General features: G+C 41.3%; 1 protein-coding gene across 1 annotated transcript; it reads right to left on the minus strand.

Moving 5' to 3' along the window:
- Window positions 1-48: 48 nt before the first annotated feature.
- lmtk2 (lemur tyrosine kinase 2) lies at window positions 49-21898 on the minus strand. The gene is made up of 14 exons (XM_058653152.1): window positions 21360-21898; window positions 17943-18076; window positions 17227-17380; window positions 16530-16606; window positions 16024-16142; window positions 15609-15696; window positions 10928-11058; window positions 8360-8444; window positions 7372-7493; window positions 6680-6829; window positions 3570-6585; window positions 3169-3301; window positions 2826-3080; window positions 49-2236 (listed from the first exon to the last, which is right to left on the minus strand). The coding sequence occupies exons 1-14, from the start codon at window positions 21463-21465 to the stop codon at window positions 2208-2210; spliced, it is 4599 nt and encodes a 1532-aa protein (XP_058509135.1). The 5' UTR covers window positions 21466-21898; the 3' UTR covers window positions 49-2207.
- Between the last annotated feature and the right edge of the window lie 44 nt (window positions 21899-21942).

Here is a 21942-nt window from a genome sequence, read left to right on the forward strand (position 1 = left end):
CAAAACATTTGTACATATGCGATAAAGACTGGAACACTCACAACACAATTAGAAGTTCATTTGCATTTATTTTCATATTAAACTGTGTAATTATAAACATTTCATTCAATTACACTTAGCATGATCAATATGAAGTAAAAATATCAGTTTTAAAATCTACAAGGTTTAAAGGACAGAATGAACTCACATCCACTCCTGTGTCTTAATTTAACGGTTGTATAGACCAACGACGGTGATATGTTCCTCTGATCAACTCAGCTTTTAAATTACAAAGTGAAACCTCATACCTGTTACTCAGTTCCATTATTTCCCCCCCCCCCCCATTTACAGACAAAAAAAAAAAAAAAAAAAATTAACATTTATATACATCAGTACAGTTCAACATTAAGTTACATTTCTCAAATGTGCAAGATAAAGCAATTGTATACTGTCGTCAAATAAAAGTAAATGTCCTTAAATAAAATGTTCAAGTTTAAACTGAAGCACAGGCTGCTGGTTTTTCAACAGAGGTTAACGTCACGTCAGATACAGTGCCTTGTGTACAGGGCGGGAGGACGTGGACGATATTCTACTACAGGTGGAGCTGTTCACCAAGTCGACGGTGAAATTTGGGGTGTTTGAGGATTTGAAAGGAAAGAACCATACGTCAATTGTTTAACTCAACAGTTAACAGTTTGGAATAACTGATTTTGTAGCTGTACATGAAACGGCACAACAATGTGTACGTACACACACACACACACACACTCTCTGGAGCTGGAGCCTCAGAGACGATGGATGGCCCGCAAAAGAGAAGTTATAAAGATGCAACCCTCTCACTTTTAAGTGGATGAATTATTTCTTTAAGAGAACGTCCTGTGAACAGACACAAAAGTAAAAAAAGAAAAAGAAACAAAGACCGACAACTCTGTTCATGTCACTGACAAAAGCAGCATTGTTTTGTTCTAGTAGTATTTTTTTTCCTAAACAAAGCTTTAAGTCCCTGCACATTAAGAAATGCCGCCTCATTTGCCTCAAGTCATCCTATGATCTCTGGAAAAAAAAACGAAGATTCATTGCACATTATTTCTTTTTTCATTATATTTTTTTTTACAAACATTTTCAATACATTTCTTGATTCTTGACATTTAAAAATAAAATCTCACACTCCTTTTTTTTTTATGTACACAATCTCGCTCAACGTGTGATTCGAAATTTCTGTAGTGATAGTTAATTCGTCTTTACAACATCGACAAGTATCGTGATATGCGACGAGATGAGACAAAACCATCCGAGCAGCTTTCTGCTCAGTTCAGAGCATAAAATTAACATAAATTACTTGTTTAGGCTTTTCCTCAAACCCCACCCCCCCTTAAGGATTAGTACGATAATCCTTATCAAATAACACCCAAGACGTTTCAAAAATACGAAACCACAATTCTCCTATGAAACATAGATAAATTATCAAACAGTGCATCACCTCTGAGATTATTAGCTTTACAAACGTCCTATTCATAGGTTCTTCTTTTTCAAACGATGCTACAGAAGGATATCGTGTGATTTCTCTCCAGTTAGGAGATCGTGACTACACCCAACACAATGTTACACAGAGGAAGTTACTCTTACTTATAAAAAGGCAACTGAAATAATTGCACAACATACAGACAGAGCAAAATTAACAATGGTGCATAAAGGCTTGCATCTTCACCTTTGGGTCTTATTCCTACTTGGCTGAAGTTCGCCAACTAAGGGTGTCCATGAAGAACATAAATAGTTTTTCTTTTTTTCTTCCTCTTCTTCTTTTTTGATTGATGCAACATGTCTAGGGAGGAGTGCAATTTGACATACAACAAAAAAGCAGCAGCCAAACACTTGGAATGAGCTTGATGAGTCTTTAAAGCAAACATTTAGGGACTAGGTTCGTTTTTAGTCGTCACACTAAACTGAAATCACACACACGGATGTAGCTGAGGAGGTGATGTGACTCAGGCTGAGGTCGGCCTTCCTTGTCGTGTCGTCTTGTCTTATTTGCTGAAAGTTAGTTCACAACCTGTTCCCGCAGCCAACTCCATGAGGAAAAGCGCCGCGTGAAGGAAGCCTCCACGGTTTGCCCCCCACAGAGCGTGGCCTCGGTCCTTATTTGGCCATTCTCCGTTTCTCAAACATGCGAGTGTGTAGCTTCATTTCTCAGTGGTGTGGCAGTAAATATCCTTTTTTTTTTTATCACCCTAGTCTTTTTCACCATCTTCGCTGCTTCCTGTTGTGAAGTAAAGAGGAAAAGAAAGAGTTATTAACTGACTGGTAAGCATCAACTCAAACTGAAAATGTGAAATCTGATAATACTAGTTATTAAAGATGTCACAGCTAGGATGACGGAACTGCTTCTGTTCAACGCTAACATAATTCAACCTTCCATCGTCTTTAATGCAGTGTTTCCATCATGTTACAGTTCAGTTTAATACAGTACAGTACAGTTTGGAGTGGTACTTTCTTTACTTGGTGGACGGGGCACAGACAACAACGACGGTTTGTGTTTGTTTGTCCCAACAAGACGTTAAGCTAAATATGATAATATATAGCGCCAGTCGCGAGGGACTTTTTCTGTTGCCCAATCAGCCGACTGTCGTGGGTATAGCTTCACCTGTTCTCCAGAGTAATGGTACTGCTCATGTTACTGGCAGAGAGTAGAGACTTCAGCTTGTGCTATGCTACAAGGCTGCTGCCAAAGCTTCCATCTATCACACATGGTGGTATGGGATGCTCTAATATAATGGTTCCCCAAATATGTCAAACTACATATTTAACTCGCGTTTACATCGTTCTGCGCGACGCCGTGCGTAACTTACCCCCTTGCTCGATGTCAGAGTCTGTAAGATGTGTTAGGGAGAAACTAGCGATGCTTGCGGGCGAGATGGAAAATCGGGAGTAGTTTGAGGAGCTGGTCCAGCTGGGCTCCAGCACACGCCCTGCTACAGTGGGTGGAGAGGAAAAGTGAGCTGCTGCAGATGAGGACACGGCCTTAGATGCTGGGCTTTTATCCATCTTGGGCAAGTAGGCAGGCGAAGGGGAGGAGAAGTCATCGTCCCACTCAAAACCACCACCTGTGGGGAATCGACGATTGAGTTATAACATGTAGTGGCAAAGATTGTTCGTGAGCACCTGCGTGCATGTGGTGGACTTAGGCGTTACCTTCTTCGTCTGTGGAGCTCTCGGAGTTGGTGAAGCGGTTCAGGTAGCTGGCATTGGACACGGGGCTGCTCAACTCTGGCACCTGACTGTTTAAGCCTGAAGAGTGGTCAGCCAGTTCCTTCGTGGGAGTCTCCTACAAGAGAGCACGTTACGTTATAATTAGAAACACAAAACTCCTATTAGACGAGGGCAGTAACTGAGGATTGTTTTTTTCAATTAATCGATTCGCCGTTTGCTGCTGAGATGTTGATCAGTGTTTTCAACACCTTGAAATTATAATGTTCTTGTTTTGTCTCCAAACCAAAATTATTTAGCTTTCATGTATTAAAAAAAAAACTGAAAATAGTCACATTTAAGAATTTAAAAGTCTAATTCATTCGTTGCACTGAATTAGACTTTACCTGGTCAAACAGGTAGACGGTGACGTCGTCAAAGAAGGACACAGCCCTTCTGGAGTTATCTGCATTGAACCTCTCAGGAAATGGGGAGGATGACGCGTCAATGTTCAGCGTGCTGGGTTTCAGCAAGCTCTTCAGGTTCTTTGCACTACTGTCATCTGAGACAACAATCGGCACTGTGTGCACAACATCGTCCTCACTATCTGAGCTGGAGCTGTGAAGCTGATATGCGCGAATGTCGTCGTCGGAGTCGTCGCTGTTCTCGTCCTCCTCATCCGCATCCACACCGTCCTCCTGTGCATCTAAACCCGATCCGTCCCGCTTCCCTAAGTAACGCCCCTCCATGTCCGGCTCTTTTATTTTATGACCATCACTGGCATACGTCCTGGTCAGTTTAGCGTGACCTGCATTCTCAGGCTTTAATGGTGTATCAGAAGGAAGTGAACTTGAGGCCTCTGGATGCTCTGACGGTGCTGGCTGATCAGGAGATGTCTTGTCCCTGAAAGAGTCCAACTTGTTTTCATCTTCACTTTGGCTGTTGGTTGCCGCCCTCTCACATTTCTCCGTGATGTCTGAATCGGCCTCTGATGACAAGCCAACTTGAGTTTCATCTACAGAAAATAAAGACGTTACCTCTTCTTCCTCATTAACCTCTGGTGCCAGACCTTCGGAGGTTGCGATAACCTCGTCCGTCAGCTCTCTCAGCCATGTTGCTTCAGCGGGCGCTCCAGCAATTTCTTCAGACTTCTTTTCAGGTTCTGATTCATTGTCTGAAAAGTAGGCCGAGTCCCTGTAATTACTCCCAGTGAGCGGCTCCTCAGCAGGAGCTATGGGATCTGGCTGTTGGTCTTCACAGTGATTCTCACTGTGAATATCCAGCACACCTTGCACTTCAGAAATGATGATTTCAGGTGGAATTAGACTTGTTGCAGCAGTGCTGTCTTCCATTTCTTCTTCTTCTTCTTTGGCAACTTCCATGCCATTTTTTACCGGGGAGGGGACAGAAACATTAGGCCGAAAATTCCATTCAGGAGACTCTAGGTTCTCCGTCTCATATCCACTGTCCGCAATTTTGTATGGAGGCTGGAGTTTGTGTTGTGCTACATGACTGTTCAGCTCGACCCCCTGTTCCCCAAGCCGGTGGATGTCAAAGGAGTCTAGAGAGTCTGGGGTTTCGGCTGAATTGTCTACAGTTGGTAGAGTTGTGGACATGCTGTCTTCCAGCAAACTGTCCTGGCTAATCTGGTCCAAAGATGGCCCAGAGACCAACAGAGAAGACCTCACAAGGGGTTCCCCATGAGTATCTATGAAGGATTCTTCATGGTCAGACAGAGTGGTTTCCAGTTCAACATCTGCATCCTCAAGTAGCTCACTCAACAGATCGTGGCTTGTTAGGTCTTCACTGTGTGAGAACAAGGCGTGGTCTTGAAGGTTTTCAGGTGTTACACTTTCTACGAGCTGTGAACTATCGTTTAAGGTTCCAAGGTCATCTTCTTCAAGGCTGGGAATTTTGGCATCTGTGCACAATGAGTCTATGGTGGCACTTTCAGAGAATACAGGGGTGTGATCATCTGATTGACTAATATCAACATTAAACCTCTCTGAGGTAGAATCAAAACCAGAGTCTATACCTCTGTCTGAGGGTTGCAGCAGACCAAGGTCTTCAGTGGAAGAACTATTTTGAACTAGCATTTGGTTGCTTATGTTATCTTCCGTGACCACTGTGATGGAAGGCACCAGCGTTTCATTTTCTAACAGAGACTGACTGAACTCCCCCAAGCTGGTACTTGGGGAGTCTAAAGGATCTTGTCTTGGGAATGTGCTACTTACTGGGGGCTTTAAATAAGTGTCTACTGTGTTTAAGCTGCCTAAATTCTGGAGGTTGTCCCAAGAACTCATTTTGAATCTTTGTTCTGGTTCATGGGCTAAACCCGGTGAAAGAAAATTCTGCTGTGGCTGTGAGAAAATTGATCCATCTTTCATTAGATTCTGGTCTCTGAAAAACATAAAGTTTTCCGCTGGTTTTTCAGTGTTCAGAAGCCTCATTACGTCTGTGTTCTCTCCCTCCACTTTCACAGGATCTGCCTGGTGAGAGACTTCTGAACAATCCACTAAAAAAGAATTCCCATAGTGTTTATCTTGACCTGCCTCCTGAACATCCGAAGGTACGTGTTCATGGAAAGGGTTCCCGTTACGCTCTGGAAGCTCCATAAAATTCTGTCTCCAGGAAGGCGACTCCTCAAGCCTTGACCCTCCCTCTGTAAAAATGTTGGTGTGGTATGGGCTGTCATTTTCAAGAGATGACCAGATGTGACTGTCTGGTAAATAAGAATCCTTGGAGTCAATGCTTTGGTGGAAAAAGTCGGCATCAGTGCTGGACTCATCCAGACGGACATCTTGAAGAACAACAAAATCTGGATGGCCTGAACTAAAGTTCATGTCTTGCCCCATATTCCCATGTTCTCCAACTGTACTTTCCCCTTGTTCTTCTAGTTGTATGTAATATTCATTTCCATTGCTTGAGTTTTGTGCATCAAACACTGGTAGAATCCCAGATATTCCTGACTCAATGTTACCACCCCCTGTAGCCACTGCTCTGGCTGCTGGATCAGGGAAATGGGCCTGAATGTCTTCACTGGAAACTGGAAAGAACATGCTTTGATAGTTCAGCGTTGTGTCTATGCTTGAACGGGCGTGGTTGCCTTCATAGTGGTCATGTTTAGCTGCCTCCCAAACATACTCAAAGCTGAGACCTCTGCTAGTTTCAGTGACAGTGAGAACTTCGTCGATCTCTTGCCGCAAAGCATCATCAGCAAACTGTTCCAAGATAGGAAAAGAGGAATGGCTAACAGTGGTCAGCCGTGTGGAGGGGTTTGGTTTCAGAGCATCCCAGCGTTGCTCAAAATCTTCTCCTATATCCTTTTGACCTTGCATGCGCAAGTAGATAAGCAAGCGGTGCACTTCTTCTGCTGTAGCCCGCTTGTCCGGAGAGAGCCAGCAGAATTGGAGGACCTCATACCTATAATTAGAGGCAAATCAGACATCTCGTTTTCAGATATTTCATTTTATTGTTTCTACGGTTTAGCAATACCTACTAACACAAATAAACTCACCATCTCTCAGAATAAGGCAGCTCCAGCTGTGGCTTAAAGAGTTTGACTTGGTGTTCCTTGATCACATGGTTAAGGACTTCACGGTCAGACAGATGTGGGTACGGCTGAGCAGCATTCTCAAAGAGCTCCCACAATGTCACCCCCAAGGCCCTACAGACGAGTGAGAACATAGGAGAAATGGGAACATAGATTATGGCTCAATGCTGGATAACTTGGAGGATGTGTGAAAGAAATAACAGAGGAATTCAAAAAGGTACGAGGCTTGTGAGAGGAGAGAGTGAGGAACAGAAAGTTAGACAGCAAGAGGAAAATGGAAGAAGAGATAAATAAGTATGATGCAGCTGCTGGAGAGAAAGCCAGCACGTTCTTGTGTGAGTTTATCTTATGTTATTCATAACATAAAGCAACATTTTAAACTTTAAATTAAGCCCCCCTGACCAGAACTACCTCACGTTAATTTGAAATCTGTGACCATGAGGTGAATCGTGAAGTCAGAGAAGGGCTTGGAAGACTGTACAGTGTGAGAGACACCCAAGTGCCACAGTTTCCGTGTCCACCTCCCATCTTTTGGACATTAGCGTGATTACTTGTAATTTATTTAAGCAAAGTCTAACCCCCTCCTTTCACTTCTGTGGGGAATTATGTGTTAATATAAATGCCATCTCCTCTCAGTGTGAAGATGAAGAACCTACCACACATTGCTGTGCTTGGTCTGCTCTAAAGTGATCACACCCCCATGGCGCTCGCCCACCAGCTCAGGAGCCAACCAGCGAAGGGGAGCAAATTCGTCATCCTCAGTGATGATGTAATCCTCCTACAGCAACAATGTAAAAACATACATATTAGTCATTTCACAAACCGAGTTACCTCATAGGAGATTCTGCAAATACTTGAACAAAAAAGGATTCATGCCAATATTATGTATCTAGTTTTCACTGCACTCTCCCTTTGCCTCTCCCTTTCTTTCCAAAGATAGATTCACTGGGTGACCTTACGGGTATTAAATTCAGACAGCCAACGTGTCAGATCAGCAGTATTTTAGGAATGCATCAGTCAGAATTGCCTTTTGACAAATGCAGCATGTCAAGTTACCAGAGAAAACAATGTTTCTTCACTGGAAAATACACAAGTGATTAATGGCAAATATCTGCACAATGTAAAATTATCATTTTAAGCTCAACAAATTAAATTCATGAGCTACATAGGCAGAATAATTCTTACTTGGTAAGTAAATGTTTTAAAATGGGATGATTTTGACTTTGTAGTGCTATTTAAAGCGTTTTCATCTGTACCAGGAAAAAATTAAAAAAAGTAAAATCATGAAAGTTCGAGCTCTTCTCCAATTTCTGTGTACAGCATTATAGCATCTTTGGCTTATATCACTGCAGCAGTGGATTTTGAGCTTTGAAACGAATGAGTGGAGCTGCTCCATCTGGAAATAAACCCGATCCATCACAAAAATATTACAAATATTACACTTTCACTGACAAAATTATTCGAGATGGGGCCGTTAACCTCACTGGAAGGACTTAGATCTTAGATTTAGCCGCTAACATGTAGCAGGCCAGAAAAGGCTAAAAGACAGAATCATACGGAGCAGCAAAACTAAACCTCTATGGTGATGACATAACATTATACAGACCCATAAAACAGTAAATGAGTAAAAATTGAACAGCTTACTTTGTATCTGTAAGGTCCTATTCCGTAGTCTCCCACTTTGACAGTCAGGTCTGCAGTCAGGAAGCAGTTCCTCAGAGCTAAATCACTATGAGAGCAAGCAGAAAAACAGATATTTTAAAATCTCATATTAATCAAATCAATCTGTTCATTAAGAAGACGGGAGACATGTATGGGATCATTGCTGAAATCTGTCCAGCAGACGTTTGTTATAGTTTCTACCCTGTGCAATATCATTTGTGTCTGAAAAGCAAAGTCAAAATAAAGTTAAATAAATTATTTTATTAAGATCAAAAAAGAAACAAACTGTCTGATGATATTACAGTGTCAGAATCAAAGAGGGAACAATTGTCAAGTAACATGACTGACTTTGGCAACTACAGGAAATTAGCACACAGCATTCATCTCCTCTATTCTCTCTTAGGTTTTTATATTCCCTCAATTAAACGCTTGTGTGCGTCACCTAGGAAATGCTGTGAGACACTCTGGAGTTCACTGCACATTAAGAAGACATATGGTAGTTGATTCACACTGAATGGGGGGGGGCGCAGGCTTTGGTTTCCCATTAACCCAACGGCATTCCCTGCACACACACGGTCCAAGTCCCCTTCACCCGCCAAACACTGCTGACACCAGTGCTCTTGCATACACATGACCCAGCCACTGTCAGAGCCACTGAAACCACTGTAAGATAGATGGAGATTTATTTTAAACTCTCCTGTCCTCTGCTGTTGGCTGAAGGCCCAACATACAGTAACACAGCAGCAAGGAAACGGGTCCAACATCTTAACCCTACAAGGGTTGTGTAGCAGTAGACGCTCCCATACCAGAAGACACTGTATCTGACTGGTCTGGTGTGAAACTATAAAAGTGGGTTTATTGATTTCTGACTCTGTGATGAAGAGGAAAAGCAAACAAACATTTTCAACAATAACATTTCTCAAACTTGGATGTTGTATTTAATGTATAGCCCATTTAAAAAAAAATTAAATAATAATAATAAAACTCTTGGATCTGCCTCATGAAGTGAGACGTGTTTTCACGGTCTTCTTTTCAAATAAACTTGAAAAACACAAGCTTTCCTTAGTTGGGTTTTATAATTCCAATTAGGGCCCTAATTGGAATTAATTGAATTATTATTTTTATTTACTGTATTGTTTATTTTGTTTGCCTTCAAATATTTGATCCTCTCCTGCTATTCTGTCTTTATCTCAAGCACACAAAGTCCTTACCAAGAAAATGATTGACGTACACAATATTGATAACATCATAAGAATAGTGTATGCCCTTATCTCTTGAATGTGCTTTTAAAATATCGCAAAGTAAATATTCACAAATTTGTAAGCATTGTGTCCTGGTTTCTAAATGAAATCATGCAAATTAATGTTAATTTGCCCTTCTGAGCCACCGTTCCTACTCTTACATTGTAAAGCTGAAGTTTCAGCTTTGGATATCTTCCCACACAACCCCCACCGATCTCTCATTCACTCTGTCCAACATGTGGCTGAACTCAAGTTGTTTTCCCCCCCCTTTCTTTTCTTTTAAGGTTAAATGTGTGGGTGTCATGTTTATTGTTTTACTTTTAAATAAATATATCAATTATTAGGAAACCAGTTCATATGAAGGTTAGCTTGTTGAGTTGTAACAAGGATTAAAACACAACGTCCAAAATGAGGCTATCCTTTTACTTGCCAAGTGCAGAATCATCATATTCTTCTGGCAGCGGACAGCTGACACTGTGGCAATGCATGGGAGCTGTGTAATTGGAACCCTCTGAGCTTATTCTGAGCATGCAAAATAGAGCTGATGAGCAGCACATCGTGTGTTACCCCTAAGCCACACATTTCTAACACCCCCCTGTACCCTGCTGGCTGCTAGTGGTCAGACTTCCAGCACTTGCTGGGGGTAAAAATTAAAATGAAACGGAACCTCTCTGCTGCACGCACCTTTTTTATAGGAACACCAGTACTCCTGTGATGGGCCGGACAGTAAGCACTAAAGTTAAACTAACAGTTGACCCAAGTGTTTACAATCATATCGAGAGGTTTATGACTCTTGTCACCTACAACTCACTAAATCTTTGACATACCAGGAAAAAGCATGCCATGAGCCAAAAGTTTATGGCAACAATATCTGTGTATTTATGTAAATATGCACATATAGATATATAAGATAACATTCAACATGTTTTGTTTTAATACAGAAAGTACACTACTATCAGCTATAAAAAGTCATTGCTTAGCTAAGTGAGTCCAACACTTGAGTGTTTACTTCAGCATAGGGCTGATCATTTTTGAATAAATATCTAATTGCGATTACTTTTTACTAAATTGGGATTTTATTTGTAATATCAGAGGGAATGGTAATTTCTACATAATTAAACCCATTTGAATCACATTTAAAATGATTACTGCGTGATTTGTGTGCAGATCTGTGAGAAAATTTTTTTCTTCAGTCTGTAGAATATGATGTAGGTCAGGACAATCTAATCTAAAATTATACTTTGACACTTATTTTTTGCTTTAAGAGATTGGAAAGTTACAGTCGGCCATATGGCTGTAGATGTGCTACCTGTGCAGGAAGTTGTGTTTGTGAAGGTGGGTGACACCAGCAGCAATTTCACAGGCCATCCTCTGTAGTTGCAGCAACTCAGCATTTCTGAACATCCAATCCTGCTGAGACAGATAGCCCCGCAAATCCCCCTGCAAACACACACAGAAACACACACACACACACAGCTTCATTAGCTCACCAGTGTCAAAGATAAACATTCAACTTTATATCTAGAATAGCCACATGGGAGGGGGGGGTTCACAAGTGGTCATGTTTGAATGCACTGTGGTGAGACAGCCACACAGGGGCAGTAGGCTCCCCTTTTCCTGTTTCCTCAGCACTTCTCACTGTGAGAGGACCAAATAAGGGTAACGCTGTTTAACCGACCTCTCTGCTGTGTCACAGGGTTTATAAATAAAGGAGCCCATGCTCACGTCAGTGATATAATGTGCCTGTATCCGACTGGGTTTTTCATGAGTGGATGGGACAAAAGACGGGGCACCCGGACCATCAATTACAGCCCAACACAATAAACAAACACAAGCTTATACACAGGCACACATAGTTAGAGAGTGATATGAAGTGTTGTGTTACAATGTTGCATGTCAGTTCACCAACGTGATGGATGGCAGTACTGTGAGAAGGTGATAAAAGAAAGTCCATCTAGAGGTTTATCACTATTGAGACCACAGTGGTGTTTAAAGCTAGAGCCGAGTCCTCAGACTGTAAATTTAAAATGAAACAAGGGTCTAAGCTGTGTGGAAGTTCACAACACAGGCCGCCGGGAGAACTTTTATAGCTGCAATTCATTCGTATGAGACAAACAGTGCACTTTCGATATATACCACTACAATGTGTGAAAACAAAGATGATCCATTAGCTGTAACAGCCAGTTTATTGAGGGTCGCGTGGTGAGCCGGAGGAGTTGTGAGAGCTGGACACAATCCCAGCTGGCACAAGGCAAGAGGCGGGGTATACACTGGACAGATCTCCAGAACCCAGCATATCATGGGGCTGATACAAAGAGACATTTACACTCACATTCACAGCCACTTCATAACCACCTGTTGTACTCATTGAGAGTCAAAAAGGGCATGTGACGAAAAAATGGCAAGTCATATAAACTTTCCTTCTCCAAGGGCGACCTCACTGCAAAGCTGTCTTAAGTAGCAATATATAAATGCTTAAACAACACTTGACCACGCATACACACACAGCCACGCCAGCACACACCCAAATACAAACAATATACATCAGACGAAATCAAACCACAGTATATGACATGCATCATTAATGTGCACACATAAAAACATAGTTCTGTTGTGGAACCACATCACACTAATCAACATGTCAACATCATCAGTGTCACCACACTGGTTAGTCAGTGTCTCAGTCTGCAAATACACTGACTTCATACTAAAGAAGCCTTTTCAATGTCTAAAACTGTTGCACACATAAAGCCCAAGCAGATGATGTCTGCAAAGGTTAAGGGTTGTAGTGCATGAATAATCATATAAAACCTTTTGTCTGCCACACACACAGCCTTCATCGGAGTAACACACTACTGATTTGCTACTTGAGTAACGGGGTAAACGGAGAGGTGTGCTTTACGTATGTTAGGCAGCACAAGTTGACGTTAAGCAGCAAGTATTTGTTCAAAAAAGGCACTAGATTTGTTGCCGAATGTTTAGGATTACAGTTAGCTAAAGGGTCCGTTTCGACTGGCTTTCTAACAAACCGTTTGTGCCAGGCAATTTCAAAAAGAGCAATGTTAAGTGGGTAGACGGAACCAAGGCTGACTGGTGATGCAACTTCAGTCACTCATGCAACACCCTATAAACCAGTAGTGTAACTTGATCGCTAATTAAACCCTTATCACTCTCAGTCAGTGACATTCAAAGATGCAGCAGTGGATTATAGCAGGGAGTTTTGAGAAGGGGTTTTCACAGAAGAGCTATATTCAATGTATGGTAAGTGACACCCTCTGCCTGTCTTTATCTGTGAAGGCTACGCAGCAGGTGATTTGGTCTGGGTTCAAGTGGGAGGCTCCAGTGCTGTTAATAAAACAACATCAATAGTGAAAGGCCAAAACAATTAGCCCTCGAGTTTGACTTGTGAATAAACAACAAGATGGCATCACATGATTGTATATATATATATAAAAACAAAGTATATATATTTTTTTACAAGCTATTTTAAGTAGACATTCATCTTATTCACAATTAGGTGGAAAAAAAAGGGCAAGGGAGTAATTGTGAAAGGGGAAAAAGCAACTTGTCGTCTTATTAAATCTGCTTTTACATGATTTTCAAACACAAGAGCAAGTACTTAAACACATAACTTTAACCTCAAGGTAAACTGCAATGCTAAGCATGCTTAAGGTCAGTTATGTCTATCTAAATTGATACTTTAACAGCCCTAATAAATTAAGTTGCTCAACAACTACCAAAAGTCTGTCTCTGCACCCTGAATCAGTGAAGTATCTCATTAATGTCGAGGCACCAGGCAAGACACCCCTGCCTTAGAAGCTGTCACTCACACTATGGTATGTGGCATTCTGTGGACTCTGCACCAGTTGCTTGATACGCTATATTTTGATTTCTAAAATGCTTTGAGTCAGGGTTACCCAGCACGGGTGATACTGGAAGGAAAACCAACGTCAATCATCCAGCTGTCTGACGGAACGTCACCGTCTATTGGTTTTTTGGGATTCACCTTGTCCACTGCACAGCTGCAGTGTCACATTTCATGTTTCGACATTGAGAGGATTATTGACAGGGCCCGAGGCAGTTAAAAGACCACAGACAAGTGGCCTCTGATGAATTCAAGGCGAACAGAAATCACTTATCACTTGCTTCTACTGTATATAAACTACATTTCATTTTTCACTTTGAAGGGCAAACAAGACGTGTGCTGTGCATATTGAGAGATTTACGTATTGCGTAAGAGAAGGCTTCACTTGGTTGAAGTCCTCCAAAATCTTTACTCGGTGAGAGATAACAAGCATAGACTTCACTCAGTTGTTTTACCCTCACACATTATCACCTCTAACAAACAGGGTCTGCCCTCCATCACGCCATCTTCCCTAATGGCCTGCACACATTAGTGTTAAGTCATTCACCTTGACTCATTTCCATGACCTGTCAGAGACTTCAGCAGAGCTGGCAGGGAAATGTCACAATGCCAGGACACCAGTCAGAACTGGGCACCCTTCACCCCAACAAATATGTACCGTCTTGCAAGAAGTGGACTGGATCCTGCTGGACATGTTATCAGTTTGGAGACCATAGCCATTGGCAAGATAAATATTATGGCATTCAATGAGCACAAATCAAAACCTGCTGCACCTTCATGCTGCAGAATGCACATTTTAACATGAGCAATTAGAGCATTACATCCAATTTAAAGCCATGGCTTGAATGGACACCAGGAAAAAGGGCACTGCTCTATTGAAAAAACTACTATACTGTAGTGTATTGTGGTCTACTGTAGTGAGTATACTGTCAGTCAACACCACGCACCCCAAGCATGCGAGCACAACTGTGCACTTACTCTGATGGTGGCAGTGCTTCTCTGGTTAGATAATAAACAGGGAGGGAGAAAATATTGATACTGTGCCATGTCTGGGTTTACCAATAGAGAGGGTTGATGGAAGGTAGTGCTATATCCCGAACTTGCAAACTGAGACACTCTTAGAAGAAAAAAAATACCACAAACATCGGTCTTCGTGGTATCGTTTGATATAGGCTGCAGGGGCAGACAAATCAGCTGTAGAGTCAATAGTTTTTTTTACATTTTAAGGCTCGACTTTGAGGACATCCTCAAATAAAATATAATCACAATTTGTGCTCATTACAGAGCAGTGTTCCCATCTAATAAAACAAAAGTGAATGAGTGAGTAAAGGTTCTTCAAATAAAGATAAACGTTGTACATGTTAAGGTAACACTGTTGCCTGAGGGGCCCCAATAGGTTTCCATCTCAGTTTACTTCAGACAGAAGTCAACAGTCTCCTGCATAGACAAAATGCTACCAATAAAAATGCACAAACACAGCAACTGGTGCACATGACACGAGGAGTGTAAATGGAGCCTGTTGCTTTACTTGGCAAGGTGGGAATGTGAGAAGTCCCAGGCTTGAACTAGCTATGCAGGAGGAGGGGCGGGGAGCAGAGAAGGGAGCTCCCTGCTGTCAGGGCCACCCAGAACAAATAGAGAAACTGTGAATAAATCAGCTGCCATCGAGGAGTCTGAGTCAGAGTTTAATATGTTAAGATGAAAGGAAGTGACTAATTTGTCACTGAGACAGTGAGCTTTCAGCACAGGCAATTAACAGAGCAGGCTAGCTATGCATGTGTGCTTATGCTTGATGAATTCAGAAGCTTGACAGAATGGTCAGAGATAATTCGCAGATTTCTCAATCAAGGAAATTTTCCACATGACGAAGTCCTGAAATGTTTAAGAGTGTATGGAAAAACCTCTCAATCATCCACCACTGGTGAAAATTGAGAGCATATTAAGCGTGTTTCAAGTACAGATATTTCACATGGTATATCCATTTCATGCTCATGAACATAATGGTAAACCATTTTTAACTCGCACACAATTGACAACCTTTGGACATTGCCGTACCTTAATAGCCGGTTAAATTAAGCATTTTATGGTCACGGAAAAACATTTAGCCGAGCATGTGGTCACTCACCATTTCACAGTACTCAAAGACAAGCAGGAAGGGAATGGCCTCAACGCACTGTCCGAGGCACTGTAAGATGTTTGGATGCTGCAACACTCTATGAATCCAAAAAAAGATTTTAAGTAATACAGTATTGAACAACAGCTTTAGCATTCAAGGAGATTAAGTCCGAGGCAATGAATAAGAAGAAAGGTAGCAGGTGCTGCAGTAAAAGCTATTTTTGTCTGTATTTACAGAGTGCACGTCACACCAGATAGACACATGGATATCTACAAAGTACAATACGCAAGTAATTAATAAATAATCAAATGCAATGAAATTTCATCATCACTAGTTCATAAAATACAAGATAATTAAACATTTCTAGTGCTCACTCCTCTGCCAGAAAGATTACAGTGATTTTAGAGGTAAATAATGTACATACCTGTATGGGTCCCCTTGCTGCAGGAAGTCATTCTGCTCCTTGGCACTTGCATTTGCTTTCAACTCTTTAACAACAACCCTGGCGCCACCTGGATCTGTGTAGATTTCACTCAGAAGGACCTGTTAATACATGAATATACAATATGTAATTTCTCCTTCCAGGTGAGCATACATCTTTTTTTTATTTTTTATAAACTACACAGGTTGAGGGGATTATCTTGAGATCATGCATTAAAACTAGGGCTATTATGAATACATTTTAAGTGGGTAGGTAGCTTTATATAAGTCATAAAACAACACCAAAAATAAAGCCTGCCATTTTAGAAGTTTCGAGATGCCAGGTGAGTTGCCAAATGAGTCACAAAATAAGTAGCAAAACCAGGACAAGTCAAAAAACAAACAACAACAATGTTGCAGATGATGTGAGAGGTCCTAAATAATACATCTTTTCTATATTTTATTTCTGAAACATTGCAGAACATGTGTATTAAATGAAATAAATCTTACCTGGCCAAACCAGCCATTGCCAATCTCCTGGATGTAACTCAGATTGTGACGTGCAACCTGGAAGCTTGTGGATCCCTCTGTGAGACCAACCACAAAACAGTCATAATTAGGAAACAACTTTCACCTGGAGTCTTGGAAAAGTTAAATTAGTTGCACAAAACGGTGGCAATCTGAAATAAGTCCATACGAATGCCTGATTTAACTAAATCATCAGACTGAAAATTACTTAGGAATAATCAAGTCTAAGAAGAATAGAACAATCCACCACCATGCCAATTACATGAGCTTTAATTTTAGTGGCAACATTTTGACAAATAAAAAAGCTGTGTCATCAATTAATAGTGTCATTGGTACATTGAACAATATATGTGGTATGTGAATGTGCAGATATTTAAACAGTGAACAAAGGTTTTCAAACAGTGTAAATCAGTTTGTGGGCCACACAAAGCTGCAGTGGCTGGCATAAACAAAAAAAACAAAAACCACACACACATTGGGAATTTGGTCGATTGGACACTCTTAATTGACCGTAGGTGTGAATGTGAGAGTGGATGATTGTTCGTCTCTATGGCGATGGACTGGCGACCTGTCCAGGATGTGCCCTGCCGTTTGCCCTATGTCAGAAGGAACTGGGTGTATCAGCTCCCTTGACCCTCAAGGACAAATCAGTTTGTCTGCGACTATGCATGGGTCTCACCTGTGACACGGCCAGGAGGTTGGAGATGTGGAGGTCCAGGTAGTGCCACAGGGGACACGGCGAGGGTGTACACCTCAGCTGGAGACTGCATAGAAGGCGTGTCCTCCGCCGGTGGGGTAAAGTCAATCTCATCGTCAAAGTGGTCCTCAAATTCCTACATGAACAAAGATATTTCTTTAATCTTGTGTGCACAGGTTTAAAAAAAAAAAAATAATACTAATTCAGGGCTTTAGGGGCTTCATACAAACACACCTGATTCAAATGGTCAGCTCGTCATCAAGCTCTGCAGAAGCCTGATAACGAGCTGTTCATTTGAATCAGATGTCTTGGAGCAGGGCACCGTCTAAATCATGCAGGGCAGTGTTCCCTGAGGACCAGGGTTGGGAAACATTGCACCAGAGCACACTAGGAAGAGAGATGCAGTGGATCAAAATGAGATAACATAATACAATGTCGGCTCTGACAGCTCATCAGTTGGTTCACCTCATGTTGTGTTCAACAGGCAGTAATAGTGAAATGTATGTTGAGGAAACTGTACAATGTAACACTCCCCATGCAGGAAAGTACTGTGTGCCTGGGACACATGAATTATGAGTTTAATGCATCCTATTAGATTTGAACGTGGCAGGGATGCATGATGCACACCTGGTAACATCACTGAGAGGAGAATTTGGGTTAAAAGATTACAGTTGGGTGGGCATCTCTGTGGCTCTCACCTTAAAGTTGATTTCCCTTTCCTTGCAGCAGGTCACACAGTTCACCATCAACACCACCAAGACCACAAGTGCTGTCAGAGACACCACTAAAGACAGGTAGAGAGAGGCAGACACATTGTCGCCTACACTTCGATCTGAAACGTGAAGACAGACAGAAAATACATATTTAAAGATGTGTTTCAATTGAGAAGAAAATGCATTAAAAAGGGTATCTGGCAGCTTTGTTTTAAGTTTAAGTTTTAAGCATAAAAATGAATGTGTCTAAATCTACCCACAACACATTTACATTTACATGCATGGCTCTCACTCAAAACAAAAACAAAATACCTAGTTTGATGACATCAGGAAGCAAGATGGGACCATGGGAATTGTTGTTTTGTTTTCTTGTTTGGTTCCCCTGTGCGTTAGCACTTTATGGGGAGAGCTTCAGGATCAGAACACAGCATGGCAGCTAATACCATGACAACGTCAGCCAAGCCCTGTTTTAAGTATTGAGGTCTTGTGTGGAACTGAAATGACGCTGCACCTATTTCTGACCGTCCCTACACACAGTGATAAGTGCTCTAAGAGGCTGAAAATTAGTCTACCAAGATGCTGAGTAATGATCTAACATCAGACAGGTCTGGTTATGTCATATGAATCAGTGGTGTATGCAGACAGCACAGCCCATTAGAGAGGAAAACTACACTAAACTGCACAAACACTACCCAGTGTAGACCTAATTGTAGAAAAATCTAAGAAATGGACAAATATGTGCTGAAAACATAACTATGATTGTATTATTAAGTTTCATGTTAGTCCAAACATACACTTGGGCACTAGTTAGCACATTTCTGCAAGTGTATCAGGAAAAACAATTGGAGACACTTTTTGTGTAATTTGTAATGTAAATATTAAATTTACCTAATAATTAAAAAACACAATTTACATTGCATGTTTTACTGAATAAATCACAAAATAAACAGATATAAAACCCCTGGCTGGGTCATATATTAGATGGGAACAACAAGAAGACAGCTTTCCAAGGTTAGATTTATTTAACAAGTAAATATCAAGCCAATACAATGCAACTCAATACTGACATCCATAGAGTATTATGTGGTGGAAAAACAATTGGTGTAGTTGCATGATGCTTTAAGTACAACACCTCCAGTTTGATTCAACAAAGCAATGGGATTCCCAAGATGTTGCAGCACCAGTCCGACAGACTTTGAAATAAAAATAAAAAACCTGGGTTAAGGCAGCTCTACATGAGATCCCTTCTCCTTGGTTAGGTCTGACCTGAATCATTGGTTCATGTTATGACTTGGCAGGCCTCACCAAATGACTCAATTTGTTTTTGAGACCAATTTGACAGGGAGCTGCCAGGTCGTCTTTAACTTCCATTGCATAGTTCAGTGGGATTCACACAGAGGAGTTGAGTTGACCCATTTCCTACAGATTTTGCCCACCAGTAATCATGGATGTATATATTGTCACTTATGTATAAGAAGGAAGATGCCACTATGGCTGACATGCCTGGGTGCAAGAAGATGAGACTTCTCTGTGCGCTGACAAAGAAAACTAAGCCTCTATCAAATGAAGCAGTTGACTCTCATGGAATCCATATTTAGTAGTCAACACCTGAATGCATTGTTTGGTAATGAAGATGTATTATGGAAAGAAGGAACTCAATTGGAATGAAGGGCCTATGGCTGGAGACATAAAGCACAGGCTGGTTTGTTAACAGCAGCATCCCTACAGTTTCAGACGATATACAGTCACTGCGCACTAAGCAGTCACTAAGCATTCTAGGGCAGAATTAAGGCCTATGTCCATTGACAAAGGCCCACCCTGACTCACAGGGTGGACAAACTACTGTCACCTGGCTAATACTACGGATGAAAAACACTTCCATTAAAGCAGACCTGTCTACCTTTATCCCACAGAACATGCAACTAGTTCAGTTTATTATTGCATCTCTCACACAATCCATGACCTCAATTAAAGTTTACACCATTACTATTACTCTACCACATCTGCACGTAGGTAAGCTGGCAGCCATGTGACACAGACTGGGAAAGCAGTGCAAAGGTTGATTTGCTATGTAATAAAGCATAAGAAAGTTATGCATATATTGCAACATCACCTGCCTGTACATTGTGTTATGATTGAGCAAACAACACCACTGTTAATGATTTACTGGTTTGGATAAGAGTGGAATGTGTCACAGTTACAAATTACCAACCCTCAAACACATTCATGTCTATGTTTTTTTTTCTCAAAGAAGCAGGTTAAAACAAGGGAGGTCACAGTGATGGAACAGATACCATTCCATCACCTCTAAGCACATTCATGACATTCAACATGAAATAACGCTAATATTTCAGAGTAAATTAATCTGCAACTTTCATTGCAGTCACTGTTCTAATATTCATCTCAATATTTCCCTTGTATTAGATTGACGCTTATGTGACATAAGGGGAAATAATCACTTGCACTTTCACCAAATTATGATGAAAAATTGTTTGACTGGATGAATAATGTCAGTAATTAAACCATCTGGATTTTTCACCCAATATCAGTAGAAAAGGACAGCACATTAGTATCCCATATAAAGCTATTTTCTCATAAAACACCTTTCAAACTTCAACCTGTCCAGGATGTGACCTGCCTGTGTCAGCTGGGATTGGCTCCAGTGACCTGTGTCCCTCAGGTGGAGAATAAAGCAGGATACAATGGATGGAACTTTCAAACGTTAACTTATCCTGAGAGGATAACACTCCCAACAGGACCACTGATGCAGGCAAGGAGTGGAAACACAACTACCAATATCAAGACATGACTCACAGTTCACTTCAAAACATGAAGAAACAGTGTTTCCATGCAGGTGTGCCAACATCCATTCTATTGTCCTATAAACTTGGTTATATGTCAGAGGAGACCAACCATACAGGTTGACACACCTCTCAACCGGCAGTTACAATAAGATGTCATACATTAACTCGGACACATCACTGTTACCTGGAAACTAGCTTAGCTCCGCGAAACACCACTGTTAAGTCATAATGGGTTAATAAGTGTTTTCTGAGCAAAGGTAAATTCATGTTTACTGGTTGGCCATTACAGTAGACGATTGCATGGCGCAACTATTACCGTTCTTTATTTAACGTGCTACCTGCTCATTTGGACAAAAACACAGCCGTCATTTCGTCAAGCACAACGAACAACACTATAAGAAGCTACAAAGTGGAAAGAGTCATCGTTGGTCAGCAGGAAAGACAGCCAGGCTGTTGTGTAGTTATGTATCTTTTTGCTGCAGATTAGCCTCAGCTAAAGCTAGTGGTTATTAGCTAGCATTAACATCTACTAGCTATGCATCTAAACAGACAAACAATAGTCTAACCGTGTGTGTCAGTGTGTAGTCAGTTGTCTCACCTGCTTTGTGATGATGCCGAAGAGGGGCACCTTCAGAGAAACAAAACGCCAACATGAAAATCCCAGTGACCAGCACCAAAACACATCCATGGCGGCTGCTCTTCATCCTCCTAGCTTAGCTAACGAAATGTTGGCTAACCGGAATCGCTCGTCCTAAACAAAAAACGGCCGGTTTGATTCTAAATTTAGTTTACGATCATTTGTTACAGTGAGATTAACGTCAATGTAGACTTCAGCAAGACGCATAATTTCTGTCTGTTTTGGTTACCCGCTGCTAACCAGCTAACTAGCCTCAGCTAGCATGTTGATGCTAACACTTTCAGCTGACGACAGCAAACACTGCTACCGAATGTAGTGTTCCGTTGTCCATAGAGACGACAACGTGTAATTAACTATCGCGACGTATCATCTGTGATATATGTACAGTCATGTTGTTAAAAGCCCCCAAACTACGGGCAAATTAAATTAATCAGTAGCTCTGACATATCACCGAACACCGCTCATCCATAGCGCCATGATCCTGTCCGACGTCACGTCACAGGATAAGGCGTAAAAATGACATGACTGACAGGTAGTTGAGCCA

This window comes from Solea solea, chromosome 16, assembly GCF_958295425.1.
Source record: "Solea solea chromosome 16, fSolSol10.1, whole genome shotgun sequence".
NCBI lineage: Eukaryota > Metazoa > Chordata > Actinopteri > Pleuronectiformes > Soleidae > Solea > Solea solea.

What these genes read in the sequence shown, in the direction of transcription:
- lmtk2 (XM_058653152.1), bottom strand. Translation starts at nt 21,465, where the DNA reads ATGAAGAGCAGCCGCCATGGATGTGTTTTGGTGCTGGTCACTGGGATT. An exon ending in ACCTCCTGGCCGTGTCACAG is followed by an intron (nt 16,607 to 17,226) that starts GTGAGACCCATG and finishes TTGGTCTCACAG; the next exon opens with AGGGATCCACAAGCTTCCAG. An exon ending in CCGTCTACCTGTTTGACCAG is followed by an intron (nt 3,302 to 3,569) that starts GTAAAGTCTAAT and finishes GCTCTCTTGTAG; the next exon opens with GAGACTCCCACGAAGGAACT.